The sequence below is a fragment of the Salmo salar genome, chromosome ssa01 (assembly GCF_905237065.1).
Source record: "Salmo salar chromosome ssa01, Ssal_v3.1, whole genome shotgun sequence".
NCBI classification, from domain to species: domain Eukaryota; kingdom Metazoa; phylum Chordata; class Actinopteri; order Salmoniformes; family Salmonidae; genus Salmo; species Salmo salar.
The window spans coordinates 132,879,517-132,897,850 of record NC_059442.1 but is presented as its reverse complement, the minus strand read 5'-3'; the positions used below and the strand labels follow the sequence as shown (position 1 = coordinate 132,897,850).

General features: G+C 41.7%; 1 protein-coding gene across 2 annotated transcripts in view; it reads left to right on the top strand.

Annotated features, from left to right (window-relative positions):
* opn4xa (opsin 4xa) overlaps positions 1 to 18,334 on the top strand; it is a 64,059-nt gene that overhangs the window by 23,461 nt on the left and 22,264 nt on the right. Inside the window, 1 exon segment of one of the 2 annotated variants that reach the window (NM_001279055.2) lies at positions 1,514 to 1,661. In NM_001279055.2, coding sequence (NP_001265984.1) covers positions 1,516 to 1,661 — 146 coding nt within the window. In that variant the 5' untranslated portion in view covers positions 1,514 to 1,515. 2 annotated transcript variants of the gene reach the window in all.

Here is an 18,334-nt window from a genome sequence, read left to right as displayed (position 1 = left end):
TCGACCGCCGAACGTCGCCCGAACAAGGAGAGGGGCCGACTTCGGTGGAAGTCGTGACAGCTATGTAGATATCAATAATAAGTGATATCCGTATCGCTGTAGACTACACCACTGCTGTCATCCTTAACTCCAAGTGTTTATTCAAATTGGATAATCTTTGGATGCCGACAGCAGTCGACACCATTGGGAGACATATCTTGGACTGAAGCTTGCTCTTTTCCCGCGATCCATCAAACACATAGGTGTCATCATAGTGGTGTATGGCTTGTGGTCAGACTCGCTCAGGTGGTATAAATTTAAAGTTGCGCCTTTTTTCAATGGTGATTTGAATGTCATTGAGAAAACAGAGAAGTGTCAAAGATTTTCTTTTCTCGCTAACATCTTTTCGGAGTTTAAAAGTAATCCTCGAAGTAATCATCTAGTTTTTCAAAAGTATCTATAATCTGATTACAACATTTTTTGCTGGTATTTTGCTGGTAACATACAGATTACAGTTACCGGTTTTTGTAATTCCTTACATGTAATCCGTTACTCCCCAACCCTAGGCATGGCTTGACATTGCGTGACTCTTTTGGCAGTCTTGATTTGATCACATTAACATAAATAAACAAATCCTCTTATAATCAGTACCTCAATGGGGTTGCGGTCAACCAGAGCCAAGCCAACACACTGCAGGGTCTGCATGGCTATTTTCATCATCACAAAATGCCACCGCTTAATCACTTCCTTTAATCATTAGCTTTATGGATGGACATAACCCAGTGATCAATATTATAATTTATTAACAGTGACAAAAATGCTGCATTAAAGTAAATAGTCTATGACCTCATGAGTCTGATTTCACATATTGCATAATTGTATCACCAAAAGTAACACACTTTTATAAGACAAAAATGGCCAAACATTAAGTTTTGTTCATGGTATGTGCAGTCTCTCCTAAATTCTCTTTCCAAATGGTTGCTTGTCACAAACACTTAGATCCATGATAACTAAAGGTTTTTGATTGTTATTGTTGTGCAGTGGCTTGCAGCCAATCAATGCATTCACACCAATGAGTAAGGGACCCCTGTCTGGGCAGAGCTACAGTATGTTGACTACACCACAGCAACTCAGCCACAAGGCTCTACCTGGAAGGGATCAATATCTGAACCACAGGACACATTTCACCTGGAGGATGATGGGAGGTCAGATATGATGTTTGGATTAATTCTGAGAGCTGTTGTCTTACTACCTTGTTCCATCCTCTATCAGATGGAAAACAGTCAATGTTTACTACTGATATCATAGAGCCAAGACAAACCATGGAAGACAGTTATGTAATAAACAGACAGACAGAGAGAGAGACAGAGAGAGAGAGAGAGACAGAGAGACAGAGAGAGAGAGAGAGAGAGAGACAGAAATGTTGTGAAAGAGAGGGAGAGCTCTGTGGTGAAAGTGGTTTAGTGAAAGTTTTGTATGGTCCATTACGTTGTTCATATGGACTGAGTCAAGTCTGCTTCTCTCTTTGTCACAGGCATGTCAGGCATGGACAACATGGACCGAGGTTTTTTCCGGAAGGTGGATGTGCCAGACCATGCTCATTACATCGTGGCCTGTTTTGTCGTGGTGATTGGAGCAGTAGGGGTCGGTGGGAACGCCCTGGTGATGTACGCCTTCTTCAGGTAGGCCACAGTACCTGAGGGAAGAGGGGAATGAAGGAGGGAATATCACCTGTTGGAGGAGAGAGGGCAAGTGTTTCTAGCCTGGGTACCAGTCTGTTTCTGCTCTCTTTCAGACTTTTATCCTCTAAACCTGTTCTTATTTGATTCGCCAAAGTAATTACTAAGTGTTTATTACAGGATAGATTTTACCATGCAAGGTATTTAAAAGAGGATATTTGAATATTTGAAGATCGTTGTGGGAACAGGCATGAGAATATGAATCATCCCAGATTTTCACACCCTTTGGTTTTAGCTCTCAGATTTGTCTTCATATGCCTGTTCTTTGTGCAATCCTGTCCGTTTAAATTCCTCAAAACTGTTTGTGTTCAGCTCTTCAGTAAGGGGCCGATTCAGACTTAGGAAATCGATGCCCTTTTTACACATTTTGATTTAAGCACTTCTCAGTAGTTGGTACTCAGACTTACCTTATACAAGTACGTTATGGGCTGTGCAGGTGTGGCTCCCTTGCGTGCACTGAATAAACATAATTCAACTGCTGAAAATCCTCCCACTTGCTGGCCAACAGATTTTCTGGTGGAGTTTTCATTCAATAGGGTCTCCAGTACATTTATCTAAAGCCATCCCTTTAAATACGGTGTAACTTTCATTTGAATTTGACAGACTCATTAGAATACCATATATCGAGAGAATGGGTTCAGAATATTAGGGATCAATGAAATAAAGCCATCTAAAGACATTCATATTTGTCTCCTTTTCAGCACCAATTACTACATTTAAAAATACTCTGATCTTGTACATTATTTAGGGTAAGGAAAGTATTTATGAATCATGCAAAGTAGGGTTGGAGAGCCTTTGCTCATGAAATATATTGGTTAATCAAAAATATGGTGGTTTGACTCATATTCAACTGTTCAATCCATTAAATATTGGACGGTGAGAAAAGTGTACAATAGAGGTTGAATAATAGTCCTACAGACGGGTTGGTTTTTTGACAACAAAACCAATGTGAGTGCAACCATGGGGCAAAATAGACGGGGTTGGCTTAGATTTGTTGACAACAAGTAAACTATATTTCGTCTCCAATGTCTATTGAAAACATAAATACATTTGCACAATGAGTACTTGTCTCTGAAATACATCATTACTGTTGTTGGTTAGCTAGCTAGCACATTTTTGGCCATATTAGCATTGACATGAAATCAGTCAAAACACCTCAAAACAAGACATGGTATCAAGAACAAGATGGAACCAGCTGAAACGAGTCACTTACAATTCCCCACATGGCAGCTTCTTGTCATTGTGGCTAGCTATTTGACTATCCAGAATCACAACAACTTGCGGACTTCTGCTCCATAGAAGCGAACTCATTGCTTTCGTGACATTGTCAGCCAACCCATCTATAAATGTACCCTAATAATCCTCCCTAAATCATGGAACTGTGATGACAACGGTCCAGTCGTTGTGAACTGTGCACTAGGATCCAGGTTTAAACTGCTATGTCTGGTCTTGGTTCCATAATGACTCAAATAGGCTACATGTCCCAAACGTTAACCTAATATGATCCACTATTACTAGCGACTCTGACGAACAACCACACGGACCCCAGCTAGCACAACGGATGTGGGCCGATTCCGGCTGAGAGTCGGGGCACTCGGCTGAGAGACTTGGCCGACGTCATGTGGCCCTAGTCTGGGCCATCTTTCGGCAGTATTACTTATGGCTAGGATGCAGGATTGAGCTCGGACCGATTCCGGTGTGAGTTATCTGGCCCAAATGTATTACTTGGGGCTCGGGCCGATGGGTGCTACTCTCTGGCAGATGATTACACGGGCTGCTTTATATAACATTTCATTATTTTTCCATATTTTCACATATTTTCTGTGATCAAAAAATACAATTAACATTTTAATTAAATTCTTTATTAACAGTCCTGTTTAAGTAGTATTTTAGTATTTTGATACTTTGTGCAAGGCAATTGATAAGCATTAAACTTTGGATGGAGCCTCCCGAGTGACGCAGCGGTCTAAGATACTGCATCGCAGTGCAAACAGCGTTGCTACCCGTGCCTGCCGCGACCAGGAGACCCATGAGGCGATGTACAATTGGCCCAGCGTCGTCCGAGTTACGGGAGAGTTTGGCCGGGATGTCCTTGTCCAATCGCGCTGTAGTGACACCTGTGGCGGGCCAGGTTCATGCACGCTGACACGGTCACCAGGTGTACAGTGTTTCCTCCGACATAATTTTTTTGGGGGTGGATGGGTATAATTTGTATGCATAAAATGTATAATAGTAATATTTAAAATGACTAAATCTGGTAATTTTGTATGCATTTATTTAAATTAGCATCGAGCTGCTTCAGGGGGGATTCTGGTAAGATGCCGGCAAAGTCGGGTGCATTCCGGTAGACGGAAACGGCTCGATGTACTTGGTAGGATTCTGGGCAGTCATTCATTTTGATTCTGGTCCGAGTCCAAAACCTGATCCGGGCCAATTGAATAAATACCACCCGTTGGGAGAGGGCCGCTCTGGACCAATTCCTCATTGCTATCTGGGACGTGACAGAAGAAAGATAGTAATCTAATGATGTAATGCAAAAATATTTAGGCTACAAATTGAAGGACACTAAGACTAAAGGGACCATTATTATGTATGTGGGTATTACTGACAGTGGCTTCCAATAGTGACTAATATTTCATATGAAAAAAGACAAGCCTGGGAATATAGTTAAAATATTCTAGACAGTATAAATCAACTCGGTAGGTTCCGTGCTATGGTCAGTGCACACAGATTTCCATAAGATACAGCCTCGGCTTGGGTCTTTGAATTTCACCACCCAAAATTATGAAGCCGTAGTCCTACAATTAGTAACTATTTCTATTTCACTGTGGAAAAGAGGCTGAAATATTTATCATGTTTGCATGATTTTCATTATGCTGATATCTGTTTCCAGCAATCATAAGGTAAAATGGACCAAAACAATTGTCATTTATGGAACAAGTCAAAAGTTTAGACACACCTACTCATTCAAGGGTTTTTCTTTATTTTTACTATGTTCTACATTGTTAAATAATATTGAAGACATCAAAACTATGAAATAACACACATGGAACCATGCAGTAATCAAAGATCTAAATATATTTTAGAATTTAGATTCTTCAAAGTAGTCACCCTTTGCCTTGATGACAGCTTTACACACTCTTGGAATTCTCTCAACCAGCTTCACCTGGAATGCTTGTCCAACAGTCTTGAAGGAGTTCCCACATATGCTGAGCACTTGTTGGCTGCTTTTCCTTCACTCTGCGGTCCAACTCATCCCAAACCATCTCAATTGGGTTGAGGTCGGGTGATTTTGGAGGCCAGGTCATCTGATGCAGCATTCCATTACTCTACTTCTTGGCTTCACGGTGAGAACCACACATGCGGAGATCATCCGTTCACCTACTCTGCGTCTCACAAAGACACGGCGGATATATTTAAGACTTTTTGGCTACTACATGATTCCATATGTGTTATTTCATAGTTTTGTTGTCTTCACTATTATTCTACAATGTAGAACATAGTAAGAATAAAGAAAAACCCTTGAATGAATAGGTGTGTCCAAACCTTTTACTGGTACTGTATATTTATACTGAACAAAAATATAAGCTCAACATGTAAAGTGTTGGTACCATGTTTCATGAGCTGAAAAAAAAGCTTATTTCACTCAAATTTTGAGCACAAATTTGTTGAAATCCCTGTTAGTGAGCATTTCTCCTTTGCCAAGATAATCCATCCGACTGACATGTGTAGCATATCAAGAAGCTTATTAAACAGCATGATACTTACACAGGTGCACCTTGTGCTGAGGACAATAAAAGGCCAATCTAAAATGGGCAGTTTTGTCACACAACACAATGCCACAGATTTTGTGGGAGAGTGCAATTTGCTTGCTGACTGCAGGAATGTCCACCAGAGCTGTTGCCAGATAATTAAATGTTAATTTATCTACCATAAGCTGCCTCCAATGTCATTTTACAGAATTTAGCAGTCCGTCCAACGGCCTCACAACCGCAGGCCACGTGTAACCACGCCAGCCCAGGACCTCCACATCTGGCTTCTTCACCTGCAGGATTGTCTGAGACCAACCACCCGGACAGCTGATGAAACTGTGGGTTAGAAGAACTGAAGAATTTTTGCACAAACTGTCAGAAACCATCTCAGTGAAGTTCATCCGCATGCTCATCATCCTCACCAGGGTCTTGACCTGACTGCAGTTCTGCATCGTAACCGACATCAGTGGGAAAATACTCAACTTCGATGGCCACTGGCACGCTGGAGAAGTTTGCTCTTCACAGATGAATCCCGGTTTCAACTGTACCTGGCAGATGGCAAGCGGTTTGCTGATGTGCGCAAGCGGTTTGCTGATGTCAAAATTGTGAACAGAGTGCCCCATGGTGGCGGTTGGGTTATGGCATGGGCAGGCATGAGCTATGGACAACAAACAATTGCATTTTATCAAGAGCTATTTGAATGCACAGAGATACCGTGATGAGATCCTGAGGCCCATTGTTGTGCCATTCATCCACCACCGCCATGACCTCATGTTTCAGCAGGATTATGCACGGCCCAATGTCGCAAGGATCTGTACACAATTCCTGGAAGCTGAAAATGTCCCAGTTCTTCAATGACCTGCGAACTCACAAGATATTTCACCCATTGAGCATTTTTGGGGTGCTCTGGATCAACATGTACGACAGCATGTTCCAGTTCCCGCTAATATCCAGCAACTTTGCACAGCCATTGAAGAGAGTGGGACAACATTCCACAGGCAAAAAATCAACAGCCTGATCAACTCTCTGTGGAAGAGGTGTGTTGCACTGCATGAGGAAAATGGTGGTCACACCAGGTACTGACTGGTTTTCTGATCCACACCCCTAGTTTTTTTTAAGGTATCTGTGACCAACAGATACATATCTGTATTCCCATTCATGTGAAGTCCATAGATTAGGGTCTAATGCATTTATTTCAATTGACTGATTTCCTTATATGAACTGTAACTCAGTAAAATCTTTGAAATTATTGCTTGTTGCGTTAATATTTTTGTTCAGTGTACCTTATCCAAACAGATTACTTATTTACCTAGCTTTTATCAATAGCTGTTACAAATTTACAAAATACAGTGCATGGAGATTGTTGTTATTTTTATCAGAAAAAAATGAAGTTTATGTTTTTTCACTTGGAACTGATAGGTTGCTCGACCTTATTCATGTTTTCCTTGCATGGAACGGTGGTGTAATTATTAGGGAATTAAGTTAAAGTCAAAATACGCGTATCTGTAGACAACTCTGCCACACCTACATTTCTGTGATCTCCACCCCAAATGTATAACTGGCTGGCACATGCATTTCCTCATGGTTACATTCAAGGTCAGAATATGCATAGAAAGAAAAGTGCTTTGTTTTTATTAACTAGGCAAGTCAAGGATCGCCGTTCCGTCAACGGGACAGTTGGAAATCATGCAGCGCGTTATTTTCAAGATCGCAGATTTTAGAGAAACAACACGTCGGTACATATAAGTGTCTTATATCGGCTGAAAGCTTAAATTCTTGTTAATATAACTGCACTGTCCAATTTACAGTAGCTATTACTGCGAAAAAAAATGCCATGCTATTGTTTGAGGAGAGCTCCTTACAACAAAATCCTTTTTTCTACACGGTAGGTTTGATAAATGTATACTTACATTCTGAAATCTTGCTCTGATTTATCATCCAAAGGGTCCCAGAGATAACATGAAGTTTCATTTTGTTAGATAAAATCATTTTTCATATCCTAAAAAGGTCCATATAGCACGCACGATCGATTTTGTATTTCCACTCGTTCAATATGCAAAGAAAGGAATCTGTGAAAATCTCACCCTAAACGTTGTTTGAACAAGTCAAATCACATTCGTATCTATTCCTCAGAGATCCTAGAAGGTAACAAGACTTCAATATTTCATTAGGGGTGTAGTATAGCCTATAGGACACCCTATTTGGTCAGAGAGCAACGCCTTCATGGCACGCCGATGACGCGGGCGGCCATCACTTGAATGGCTGTATCTTTGTATAAGCACCAATCGGGGTCAAACAAAGCTAGCTAGATAGCCAATGAGCTGGGCTTTACGGGAGTATCTGGAAACTATGTATATGTCGTAAAATGTAGGTTCTAACCTTGTACGACAGCATGCCTTTTAATTTTGGACAAAAATTATAAGGATATTCAGAGTTATGAAGTTATGAAAACTGGTTGTTTTGCAAATGTTGAACTTATAATATGGCTACTAATACTTGGAAAGCTAAATCAAAGTCCAGGTACACAGGTTTGACGATATTCTTGCAGAAAAATGGAATATGAATGCGAATCTCTCCTTCACGATTTGCCCAAATGTCCCTGTGGACTTCACACTAAAGTTTTGTAGGTCAATCATTCTTCAAGCTATCCATCTGAAACTTTGCACATACACTGATGCCATCTTGTGGACACTATCGGAATTACAACCAGAGTAATAGCTAGAACTATGACCTTTCCATTGCATTTCAAAGATGGTGGTAGAAAAAGACTGGTTGGTTTTTTTCTTTGTATTTTCTTCTACCAGATCTATTGTGTTATATTCTCCTACATTCAATTCACATTTCCACAATACTCAAAGTGTTTCCTTTCAAATGGTACCAAGAATATGCTTGCTTCAGGGCCTGAGCTACAGGCAGTTTGATTTGGGTATGTTATTTTAGGCGAAAATTGAAAAAAAGGGGGCTTTTTTTAAATATTAAGAACAAATTCTTATTTACAATGACGGCCTACCCTGGCCAAACCCGGACGATGCTGAGTCAATTGTGCACCGCCCTATGGGCCTCTAGCACTGAGATGCAGACCGCTGCACCACTCGGGAGCCCAATAAAAAGGGAATTGACTACCATTTACATGCGCGTAACATGGGTCTGAATTCCCCTCTAATAGAGTAGTCACTTTTCATAAATCACTGGACCTGGTTCATCATTGGCCAACTGAGTGAAAGTGAACCTCAACGGTTGCAGCAGGATGACAGGTGTTGTTTTTTCATGTTTGATTGAACAATATGAAGAGTGGTGGTGGTGTGCTCTTGAGTGTTACGTGTTTTGACATGACATGACATGGTACTGTTCTGACACCAAGACTTATTCTCGCTGGTGCTGGGAGCGACAGAATGAAGCGAGCTAATGATGGGTGACAGACAGTGTGCATGCATTGTCCAGCTAGTTCTTATCCATAAACTCAAATCAGGAAGTGTTTTATAATTGGTGTGGATTCATACTTGCCTGACGACTCACACACAATTCTTCCGCTGCTCTATCGATCGCTACACACTTCAGTCTGAATCTGCCGTCTTTTAAGTCATTTGTGGTGATGAGAGGAATTGTACAAAACAAAGTCATCAGCGATTGGATCATCTATAACCAATCAGAGTATGACAAAGCCAATGAGGAATTAACCCAAACATGTATTTTTTATTAACAAATATCAACAAACAAAAGAAGATTAGTCACATGCAAACTATTTACATTGCCAGGAATCCTAAACAAACAAATCATATTCATTAATAATACAACACGTTTTAATTGCCTTTGTTTTTCATTTTAGTTAAAGTAGTGCCGTATTGTTTAAATTCATTTATAAAGTGAAGAAAGTTAAGTTTTGATTTAGAGCATTCGCATTTGTGAATATGAAAATGTACCTAATATTATTAGCAGTTGAATTAAATATACTACATCTTTATCAATGTCAGAATTTTTTTAATAAATCATTATATCAAAACCGTTAAATTGTACAACCGGTCAAAAAAAATTTGGAACAAAATTCTGAATGTCAATCCCAAAAACATTCTACTATAAAACACAGGCAAAAAAACAAATGCAAAATGGTCTCCTCCATTCCACAGAAATCACAATTATAGTCAATATTCAGCTTGAATCTTTCCAAAACATGTTTCACAGGATAAATTCTATGTAACTTTTTAAATGAAACTTCCTTTACCTGGTTACTGATAAAATATTTGTTAGCAATTTTCCATGCTTTCCCCCATTGCATATCACCATAGATATTTGACCAAAAGAATCTGTCTGAGGGAATTGTAGTATAACAAACAATATTCCTTATATGTTTATTACTACATATCTTTGATGTTAATATTGCCAATTAATATATTTTAATGTAAATCTATGTTACTTACATCAACCACAGAGGAATTTTAAAAAGATACAACCCACCCCCCCCCCCCCCCCGGAATTGCATATTACTTCGGGGTTATTGGAATTTTTTATTTATCAAGAAATTCCCCATATGAGAGTAGATATCCATCCTCATTCAGTAACTGACCAACCAAAATTATTTAATTCTCAAACCAGTTATGAAAAAAAGAGACTTATTTTTAAATTGTATATCTTTGTTATTCCATAGAAAGTATCTGTGAGGGGAAAAATTGTGTTTATACGCTAACATCCGAGCTAAAATTGCCTGCTTATGGAATTTGGACAATTATACTGGGATTTTATCAACATCAAAATTACATTGATGAAAAAATTCTAAACCACCAACAGAGTCAAATAAATACTTAGGAACGACATTCCAAATACTGTTCTGGTTCTTAACATACTTCAGAATCCAATTTATTTTAAAAGTATTATTTAGAGTATTGAAATCTAAAACCTCAAGACCTCCTTGTTCTTGGGTATTGGTGAGAATATCTTTCCGTAGATAGTGAGGCTTGTTCCGCCAAATAAAATTATGAAGAATCTTATCTAATTTTAGGGGATAATTCAAGTGATAACGAGACATAAACCGATCTGGATAACCCTTCAGCTTTGGACTAAAAACCCGACCATATAATGAAATATCTCATCAACCAGAGGTTCAATTTCTTCTTTGTTTTCTCAATAATGGGGATAAAGTTTAATTCACTCCTTTGTTTGTCATCCTTGCATATAACCATTCCAAGATAAGTAACCTTATCTTTAATTGGGATACCATATACTTCGTGTAAAAAACTATCCTTGAGTGGAAATAAGACTGACTTATTAATATTAATTTTTCAAACCCGAAACTTCAATACAGGAAACTGCTTTAGAAACCTCCTTCCTGTCTCTCAAAAATATGGTGATATCAGCCAGTTGACATAGTTTAAATTCATTGCCAAATTCCCTTTCTTGATATGAAGAGCCATAATTTCAGTAACCAATAAAAATAAAAATGGACTAATTGGGCAGCCCTGCCTAATGCCACGCCCAATATCAAATCTTTGGGATGTCCCGTGAGCTAATTTTACAGAGCTAGTACAATCACTACATAAAGTTTGGACTGCTTTCAAAAAAAAGTCAAACCCCAAAAAACGTATTGCTTTGCACATAAACTCATGTTCTACAGTGTAAAAAGCTTTATATAATTTTTTTTTTAAAACATAAGAAGACTATCATCAAGGATGAGGTCATTTATAGTCAATCATATCTAAGACCAACCTGATGTTATTACTAATGTGTCAACCATGCATAAAAACAGATTGTTCTTATTCAATTACATTATGCAAGCCTTGTTTCAAACTCTTAGCAAATACAAGGGCAAATAATTTCCCATAATTTGTCATGTCCTGACCAGTAATAGGGGTTATTTGTATTGTAGTTTGGTCAGGACGTGGCAGAGGGTATTTGTTTTATGTGGTTCGGGGTGGTGGTTTGTTTAGAAGGGTGTTTGATTTATTATTTCCAGGTTTTGGGTTATGTTCTATGTCTTTTGTATTTCTACGTTCTCTCTAGTTTAGTATTTCTATGTCTAGGTAATTGGGTGTTGGACCCTCAATTGGAGGCAGGTGTTTTTAGTTGCCTCTGATTGAGGGTCCTATATATAAGTATGTGTTTGTATTAGTGTTTTGTGGGAGATTGTTGCTGTGTATAGCTCTGTGCCTTACCGGCCTGTTATTTGTCGTTTTTGTGTACGTATTTATTTTTGGTTTACCTTCTTTATCCGTTTAAATAAAAGAAGATGAGTGCACATTTCCCCACTGTATCTTCGTCCACTTTACCCTACGACAACTGTGACAGAATCTCCCACCAACCAAGGACCAAGCAGCGGGGTAAGGAGCAACGGAAAAATTATATGGACTATAATGGAAATTGGACTTGGGAGGAGATTTTGGACGGGGCTGGACCTTGGCATCAGGCTGGGGACTATCGTCTTCCTCCGGAGGAAATAGAGGCAGCCAAGGCGGAGAGGCGTCGGTATGAGGCTTTATCTGCGCCGATAGCGTTCAAACCGGAGAGGCAGCCCCAATTTTTTTTTGGGGGGGGGGGCACATGGACAGATCGGCGGAGCTGAGGATGGAACCAGAGCCAGTCGGGGTATAATTGGAAGTGAGCGAAGCAGAGACTATTAAGGAGTTGATGGGAAAATTGGAGATGAAAACTGAGAGAGCTACTATGTTGGTGTATTAGGCATGACATTCGCCCTACAGAGCGTGTCCGTAAATTGATGTCACCTGAGTCAGCTCTACATACGTGTCCTGAGGTGCGTGCTAGCTGGCTGGTGAAGACAGTACCAGCACCACGCACCAGGCCTCCAGTACATCAGCCCAGTCCAGTATGTCCTGTTCCCGCTCCACGCACTAGCCCTGAGGTGTGTGTCTCCAATCTGATACCTCCAGTACCAGCCCCACGCACTAGGCTTCCAGTGCATCAGCCCAGTCCAGTATGTCCTGTTCCCGCTCCTCGCAATAGCCTTGAAGTGCGTGCCTCCAGTCTGATACCTCCAGTACCAGCCCCACGCACTAAGCTTCCAGTGCATCAGCCCAGTCCAGTACGTCCTGTTCCTGCTCCTCGCACTAGCCTTGGGGTGCGTGTCCCTAGTCTGATACCTCCAGTACCAGCCCCACGCACTAGGCTTCCAGAGCATCAGCCCAGTCCAGTACGTCCTGTTCCCGCTCCACGCACTAGCCCTGAGGTGTGTGTCTCCAATCTGATACCTCCAGTACCAGCCCCACGCACTAGGCTTCCAGTGCATCAGCCCAGTCCAGTATGTCCTGTTCCCGCTCCTCGCAATAGCCTTGAAGTGCGTGCCTCCAGTCTGATACCTCCAGTACCAGCCCCACGCACTAAGCTTCCAGTGCATCAGCCCAGTCCAGTACGTCCTGTTCCTGCTCCTCGCACTAGCCTTGGGGTGCGTGTCCCTAGTTTGATACCTCGAGTACCAGCCCCACGCACTAGGCTTCCAGAGCATCAGCCCAGTCCAGTACGTCCTGTTCCTGCTCCTCGCACTAGCCCTGAGGTGCGTGTCCCCAGTCTGGTACCTCCACTACCAGCCCCATGCGTCAGGCTTCCAGTGCGTCAGCCCAGTCCCGAGCTTCCGATGACAGTGCCTCGTCCAGAACTTCCGGCGACAGTGCCTCGTCCAGAGTGTCCGGAACCAAGAGAGACGGCCCACTGTCCGGAACCAAGAGAGTCGCCCTACGGTCCGGAACCAGGAGAGTCGCCCTACGGTCCGGAGCTCCCAGAGTCGCCCTACGGTCCGGAGCCGAGTGAGTCGCCCTACGGTCCGGAGGCCCCAGAGACGCTCTGCAGCCCTGAGTATTCTGCAGGGGTGGACAGGTTGGGTGGGGGTAGTAGATCGGAACCTGAGCCACCTCCAGTATAGGTGGCTTGGGGAGGGAGGGTGGGTGTTGCACCCTCCCACCCTCCCTTCCCTCCCTTTAGTTTAGGGGGATTTTTTTGTGTTGGGGGTATTTTATTTTATTTTGGGGGGGGGTACGGTCACGTCCTGACCAGTAATAGGGGTTATTTGTATTGTAGTTTGGTCAGGACGTGGCAGAGGGTATTTGTTTTATGTGGTTCGGGGTGGTGGTTTGTTGAGAAGGGTGTTTGATTTATTATTTCCAGGTTTTGGGTTATGTTCTATGTTCTCTGTAGTTTAGTATTTCTATGTCTAGGTAATTGGGTGTTGGACTCTCAATTGGAGGCAGGTGTTTTTAGTTGCCTCTGAGGGTCCTATATATAGGTATGAGTTTGTATTAGTGTTTTGTGGGAGATTGTTGCTGTGTATAGCTTCAAGCCTTACAGGACTGTTATTCGTCGTTGTTGTTTTTTGTGTACGTGTTTATTTTTGGTTCACCTTCTTTGCGAACTAAATAAAAGAAGATGAGTGCACATTTCCCTGCTGCGTCTTGGTCCGCTTTATCCGACGACAACCGTTACATCATTATTGAACAGGCTAATGGGTCTCCAGTTGTTTATATAAAGACTATCCTTATTAGGTTTGGGATTCGAATGTAGCAGGCGTTTTTTACTTTCTGGTCCTGACAAAATAATAAAACTGTCCGGGAATGTTTTCTGCACTGTTCAACCAATCCAGTAAATGTGGAGGAGGAGTTAATGTCTTGTTAATGCAGCCTTGTTAATGTCCAAAAGTGGAAGTCGCGTCACACACTTTCTTTCCAGTAATTTTCAAAACGTCGCTTTACCCACGTGTGTTCTGGCTCTGTCCCAACCCATCAGGTTCTGGGACTAATCAGACGATCCGAATGTGTTCTAATTCTAGAAGGATCGGGGAGGAAGTCAAATCCAGACTCATTGCGGAGAAGAAATAAAGGTTTGTGGACGTGGTGTGGCGTTTGCCCGGAGTAAGTCTGGGTAGCAGGGTTAGGTCGGTTACTTTCTAAATGTCTTTGGTTATAATACATTTTTTTAAATACCTAGGCAAGTCAGTTAAGAACAAATTCTTGTTTACAATGACGGTCTACCCCGGCCAAACCCTAACCCGGACGGCGCTAGGCAAATTGTTGTGATACAGCCTGGAATCGACTGTGACCCTTCATAGGCATGACAGAAATCTACAGTACATATTCTACTACTCGGGTAAAGTAGCTAAGGTGCAGGACGGTAAGGGTTAGAGCTAGCTGGGATCCTTGGGATGCACATACTTTAAACCTTAACCCCTACAGTTACCCTAACCTTAACCATAACCCTTACCTAACCTTAAAGTAACTGTCCATTGTTCCCAGATTTCTATGAAATATGACCTATAAAGAATTACAATATGAGTGAAATAGTTTTCCATCCACAAAATGGTAATTGAGCATGTTAAAAAGCAGCTTTTCTGTTTCAGAATGGTGTGGGTGTATAACAGTCATTTCAAATATTAATGTAGCCCACTTATTGGCTTTTTTAAATGTTTTAAACTTTTTTTTTTAATTACATAATGCAGTAGGAAAATGGATTTAATGGACAAAATCAATTCCTTGTAATTTCTTCCTCATCCTTTTCAGGTCAGTTAGGATCACCACTTTATTTGGAGAATGTGAAATGTCAGAATAAGAGAGAATGATTTATTTCTGCTTTTATTTCTTTCATCACATTCCCAGTGGGTCAGAAGTTTATATACACTAAATTAGTATTTGGTAGCATTGCCTTTTAAATTGTTTGGATCAAACGTTACGGGTAGCCTTCCACAAGCTTCCCATAATAAGTTGGGTGAATGTTGGCCCATTCCTCCCGACAGAGCTTGTGTAACTGAGTCAGGTTTGCAGGTCTCCTTGCTCGCACACACTTTTTCAGTTCTGGCCACAGATTTTCTATAGAATTGAGGTCAGGGCTTTGTGATGGCCACTCCAATACCTTGACTTTGTTGTCCTTAAGCCATTGTGCCACAACATTTGAAGTATGCTTGGGGTCATTGACCCATTTGCGACCAAGCTTTAACTTCCTGACTGATGTCTTGAGATGTTGCTTCAATATATCCACATAGTTGTCCATCCTCATGATGCCATCTATTTTGTGAAGTGCACCAGTCCCTCCTGCAGATAAGCACCCCCACAACATGATGCTGCATGGTTGGGATGGTGTTCTTTGGCTTGCAAGCCTACCCCCTTTTTCCTCCAAACATAACGATAGTCATTATGGTCAAACAGTTCTATTTTTGTTTCATCAGACCAGAGGACATTTCTCCAAAAAGTACGATCTTTGTCCCCATGTGCAGTTGCAAACCATAGTCTGGCTTTTTTAATGGCGATTTGGAGCAGTGGCTTCTTCCTTACTGAGCGGCCTTTCAGGTTATGTCGATATAGGACTTGTTTTACTGTGGATACCTTTGTACCTGTTTCCTCCAGCATCTTCACAAGGTCCATTGCTGTTGTTCTGGGATTGATTTGCACATTTCGCACCAAAGTACGTTCCCCTCTAGGAGACAGACACATCTCCTTCCTAAGCGGTCTGATGGCTGCGTGGTCCCATGGTGTTTATACTTGCATACTATTGTTTGTACAGATAAACATGATACCTTCAGGCGTTTGGAAATTGCTCCCAAGGATGAACCAGATTTGCAGAGGTCGACAAATCTTTTTGTGAGATCTTGGCTGATTTCTATTGATTTTCCCATGACGTCAAGCAAAGAGGCACTGAGTTTGAAGGTAGGCCTTGAAATACATCCACAGGTACACCTCCAATTGACTCAAGTGATGTCAATTAGCTTATCAGAAGCTTGTAAAGCCATGACATCATTTTCTGGAATTTTCCAAGCTGTTTAAAGGCACAGTCAATTTAGTAGTATGTAAACTTCTGACCCACTGGATTTGTGATACAGTGAATTATAAAATCAAATAATCTGTCTGCAAACAATTGTTGGAAAATTACTTGTGTCATGCACAAAGTGGATGTCCGAACCAACTTGCCAAAACTATAGTTTGTTAACTAGAAATTTGTGGAGTGGTTGAAAAAATAGTTTTAATGACTCCAATCTAAGTGTATGTAAACTTCCGACTTCAACTGTAGGTGTTCCTTTTGTCCAGGTGTGAAAGGGCAGTGTGGAGTGCAATCAAGACTGCATCATCTGTGGATCTGTTGGCGCGGTATGCAAATTGGAGTGGCTCTAGAGTTTCTGAGATAATGGTGTTGATGTGAGCCATGACCAGCTTTTCAAAGCACTTCATGGCTACAGATGTGAGTGCAAAGGGTCTGTAGACATTTTAAGCAGGTCACCTTAGTGTTCTTGGGCACAGGGACTATGGTGGTCTGCTTAAAACATGTTGGTATTATAGACTCGGACAGGCAGAGGTTGAAAATGTCAGTGAAGACACTTACCAGTTGGTCAGGGCATGCTTGCAATACACATCCAGGTAATCCGTCTGGCCCCGCGGCCTTGTGAATGTTGTCCTGTTTAACAAACCCGACACGTTACAAAACAAGCGCAGTGTCTGGACATGATAACAGAACCAATACTGCCTGATGACTGAGATTAGTGAGGGCTATATGAAGGGAGAGTAATCAGTTTGGTGATGAAGTCCAGGTGTGCTTAACGATAGGGAGCAGGTGTGCGCAATGATGGTTGCCAGGTGTGCGCAATGTGGGTTGCCATGACCGGTGGTTAGTAGACCGGCGACGTCGAGCGCCGGAGGGAGGGAGCAGGAGTTGGCTTGACAGCATTATTACTTTTCTAAACACCAAAGTCCTCTCTGTTAGTAATGTGTGAGTGACCAACAGGCCGTGGGTTCCTTTGTGAAAGAGATGGCTGGAGACCATTGAGATGATTAGATCACATCCCCTCTTTGATTTGTACAAAATAATGCCATGTTCACAGTGGGGAGGGCAGAGGGCACTCACTCACCCATTCAAACACTCTCAAGCCAAATCAGGGAATTGTTTTCATGCCATTGGATATTTCTTGAAATACTCTCTTTGATTGACCCACTGTATTTGTATTGGGCTGACCGTTCTGATTTCCCCTCATGCTGTGAGCCTGTCTAGTTTCTTGGAAAATGGGAGGTATTTCTAGGTAGGGGATGACCCATGCTGCTAGGACGGGATAATAATGAATATAGGGAGGAGGGGGCTGGCTGTCAGCAGGTGATGGCTGATCGCTGAACATCACTTATGCCAAATTGTGTTTGTGGTGGGATTAATGGGAAACTGTATTCAAAATAACAGTCATGCATGTAATGATAATTCACCCACTCAGACTCTACATCCTGAATTACAATGGTTGGCAGAAAGTGGGAAACGTTGGTTTCGCGGAGGTAGCTAGCAAAGTGAGAGTATCAATCATCAGCATTAGCTGATGTCACAAAGTGCTGTACAGAAACCCAGCCTAAAACCCCAAACAGCAAGCAATGCAGGTGTAGAAGCACGGTGGCTAGGAAAAACTCCCTAGAAAGGCCGGAACATAGAAAGAACTGGACTGGGGACACCGGATAAGACAGGAGAGATATAACAGACTGACCCTAGCCCCCCGACACATAAACTATAGCATAAATACTGGAGGCTGAGACAGGAGGGGGGCCAAACAGGCAGGATATAACCCCACCCACTTTGCCAAAGCACAGACCCCACACCACTAGATGGATATCTTCAACCGCCAACTTAATATCCTGAGACAGGGTAATTCCAGTGGTTTCACTTTTAACTAACATTAAAGTACAGCATCGCATCATTGCCTTCTGACCTCATCTTTATTTAACCTCTATGGGCTAGGTGGGACGCTTGCGTCCCACCTACTCAACAGCCAGTGTAATCCCGTGGCGCAATATTCAAATACCTCAAAAATGCAAAAACTTCAATTTCTCAAACATATGACTATTTTACACCATTTTAAAGACAAGACTCTCGTTAATCTAACCACACTGTCCGATTTCAAAAAGGCTTTACAACGAA